General features: G+C 37.0%; 1 protein-coding gene across 1 annotated transcript in view; it reads right to left on the bottom strand.

Moving 5' to 3' along the window:
- LOC106774804 (heat shock cognate 70 kDa protein-like) overlaps positions 1 to 612 on the bottom strand; it is a 1,825-nt gene extending 1,213 nt beyond the window's left edge. Inside the window, exons 1-2 of the mRNA XM_014661838.1 lie at positions 393 to 612; positions 2 to 291 (exon numbers count right to left, since the gene is read on the bottom strand). Coding sequence (XP_014517324.1) covers positions 2 to 291; positions 393 to 612 — 510 coding nt within the window. The remainder of the gene's footprint in view (position 1; positions 292 to 392) is intronic.
- Positions 613 to 2,993: the final 2,381 nt, after the last annotated feature.

The following is a 2,993-nucleotide window of genomic DNA, read 5'->3' on the forward strand; positions in this document are numbered from 1 at the left end:
CAATGGTTCCAGCATCTATGGTAGACTTACGCTGAGAGTCATTGAAATAAGCAGGCACAGTAACCACCGCATTCTTCACCCTGGTTTCCAAATAGCCCTCTGCAATCTCTTTCATCTTCACCAGGACCATGGACGAAATTTCCTCAGCACAAAATTGTTTCTCCTTACCCTTATAGTTAAGGGTGATCATAGGTTTGTCATTAACACCAGCGACAACCTTGAATGGCCATAACATCATATCTTTCTGAACAACAGGATCACTGTATTTTCTACCTATCAATCTCTTGGCATCTGAAAAGTTTTACAAAAATGTTCACCTCGTTAGATAAAAAATTTACATGAAATAATCATACGAAGGAATGCACAAATAGTTGAAAGAGTAGAAAATATACCAAAGACGGTGTTTTGTGGATTGGTGGCAGCCTGGTTTTTAGCAGCATTACCAATCAACCTTTCATGGTATGTGAAAGCAACAACAGAAGGAGTGGTGTTATGGCCTTGGTCGTTATGAATGATATCCACTCGACAATGACGTTCACACCACACTGCAACACAGGAGTAGGTTGTGCCAAGGTCGATTCCTATGGCAAGTCCTTGATCTTTTTTCGCCATTGCTTGCTTTCAAAGTGAGTGAAGACTGATATGGATACTCTACACTGGAATTGAATTCAAAATTTTGATTACCACATGATTGATTTTTTATATAACTGTGAAATACGAAAATCACCTGAATGGTAGTAGTTGTTATTTAAAATTCTTTTTTATATTTAAATTGTTTTAATTTTCTGATTCCTGTTATGTTCACCGTTTCTATAGGGATAAAGGGTGCTAACTACTTCCTTATTTTTAGGTAACCATCTAAGTTTCATGCATGATGTGGATGGTATTTTTTCTTCTGGAAATTTCTTTAAATTGTGTTGTAGTTCATTTTTACAATTTGTGAATACGAAACACTATTTCAGGTTGAGAAATAGTTTTAGAATATCTTGTTTACCTACTTGTGATAACAATATGGTACAGGAGCCTCAACTAGAAATTTTGAGTGAGTTGAGTGATACATTGGAGTTCTTAAATCAAACATTGGGTGAAAAGTGAGTGAAATCTATCATGTGTTCTTTCTTTCTTTCTAAAATATCATTCAGAAGAATGGTTGATTCAATAAAATATGTACAATCTGCAATTCCTAAACTTGATGGACACTATCACTCAGGATGAATTTATTATTCCAAGTTTATAAGACATACTCGAAAAACCTTTTAAAAGTACATGGTTAGAGACAAAAATTTCATAGTTTGAATTAATGCCACTTATTTTTTTGTTTCAAGTTACTGTAACATGCATAAAAGAGAAAGGGCAAAAACGGGAATGCACACCTGAAATGGGTAAAGGGCAAAGGGGTCAACTGGCAGAGAATGTTAGTAGCAGAGAAACCGTTAGAAAGAGCACGCGTCACGCAAAGAAAAGTGTGTATTTGAGGGACTACGTGTGGCAGAGGGAGGCAAGCATGTGGTATGAATTTTTCTCCCTGAATCTTCTCTGTATCAGTGGGTCTTTACCCATTCTTCTATTAATTCTGTTTTTCTCCTCTGTCAGGTGGAATACTCCATTCTTCCAGCTCCAGCATTATTACCATTTATCATTCACACTATTATACTAGCCTTATTTCTATTTCTAGTTGTATTTGTTGTTGAATACTTATACATTTCATACTTCTATACCACACTCTGTTATGTTCCAGTGCTTTAAATAAAATCATTTATTTCATTGGTGCTTTCATTGCTCTTCATGGCGGAAGCAACACGGTTGAAGGATGTTCAAGCGGAACTAAAAACCCAAGGTAGTGAGATTCAGAGGCTATTGGAACGATTCGAGTTAGGAGATCGTTAGCAACGTGAGTACAATGCACAGAAAGAGGCAGAAAATCAAAATCGATTCGATCAAATACAAGCAACATTAGAATGCTTGTTAATGGAGAAATCGATGCATCAACACCATGAAGAGTTGACAACGAATACATCTCTGAGGCTGTTGAATGCAGTGTTTCCTGTGAGGAATATTTCTCTAGAGTTTCCTCACTTTGATGGCACATCGTCGGTGCTTAGCTGGATTTTCAAGGCAGGAAAATTTTTAAGTATCATAACATACCGGACATGGCTAGGGTGAAAATAGCAGCTATGCATTTTGAAGGTGAAGTGGTACCTTGGTTTCAGATGTTGCAATGTTTGGCAGCTGTTAATACTTGGCTGGACTTAACTCATGCCCTTGAATCACAATTCGGTCCTTCACCTTTTGACTGTCCGATGGCACAATTGTTTAAATTGCAGCAAACAGGTTCTGTTTCAGATTATTATCTACAATTTATGTCCGTAGCAAATAGATCAGTGGGTTTAACTGATGAGGCACTCTTGAATTGTTTCTTGAGCAGATTAAATGTTGATATTAAAAGGGACGTTATGGCTTTATCTCCAATTTCTTTGTTGAGGGCAGTGGCTTTGGCAAAGTTGTATGAAGATAAATATTGTCCTACTCCAAAATCTTCTTTCACGAAACCAGTGGTCTCTTCGTATGCAAAGTTGTATGAAGATAAATATTGTCCTACTCCAAAATCTTCTTTCACGAAACCAGTGGTCTCTTCGTATGCAACGAAACCTGTATCACAAGCAGTGCAGCCGTATCAGAATCAGCGTTTAAATGGGAAAACTCCTCTTCCCCCCTTATTACCCACCTCAAATATTCCTCCATTAAAAAATAACAATGTTAAGAGGATTAGTCCTGCTGAAATGCAATTGAGGAGGGACAAAGGTCTCTGTTATTTTTGTGATGAAAAGTTCACTTTTAATCACAAATGTCTTAATAGACAATACCTTTTCCTACAATTAGAAGAAGAGGAAATTGGTGGGCATGATACTGCAACAGAGAAAGAAGAAACTACAATTCCCAGTGATTCTATGGAAGAACACCACTTATCTTTGAATGCTATGAAAGGTGGAATA

Source organism: Vigna radiata, chromosome 10 (genome assembly GCF_000741045.1).
Source record: "Vigna radiata var. radiata cultivar VC1973A chromosome 10, Vradiata_ver6, whole genome shotgun sequence".
Classification (NCBI taxonomy): domain Eukaryota; kingdom Viridiplantae; phylum Streptophyta; class Magnoliopsida; order Fabales; family Fabaceae; genus Vigna; species Vigna radiata.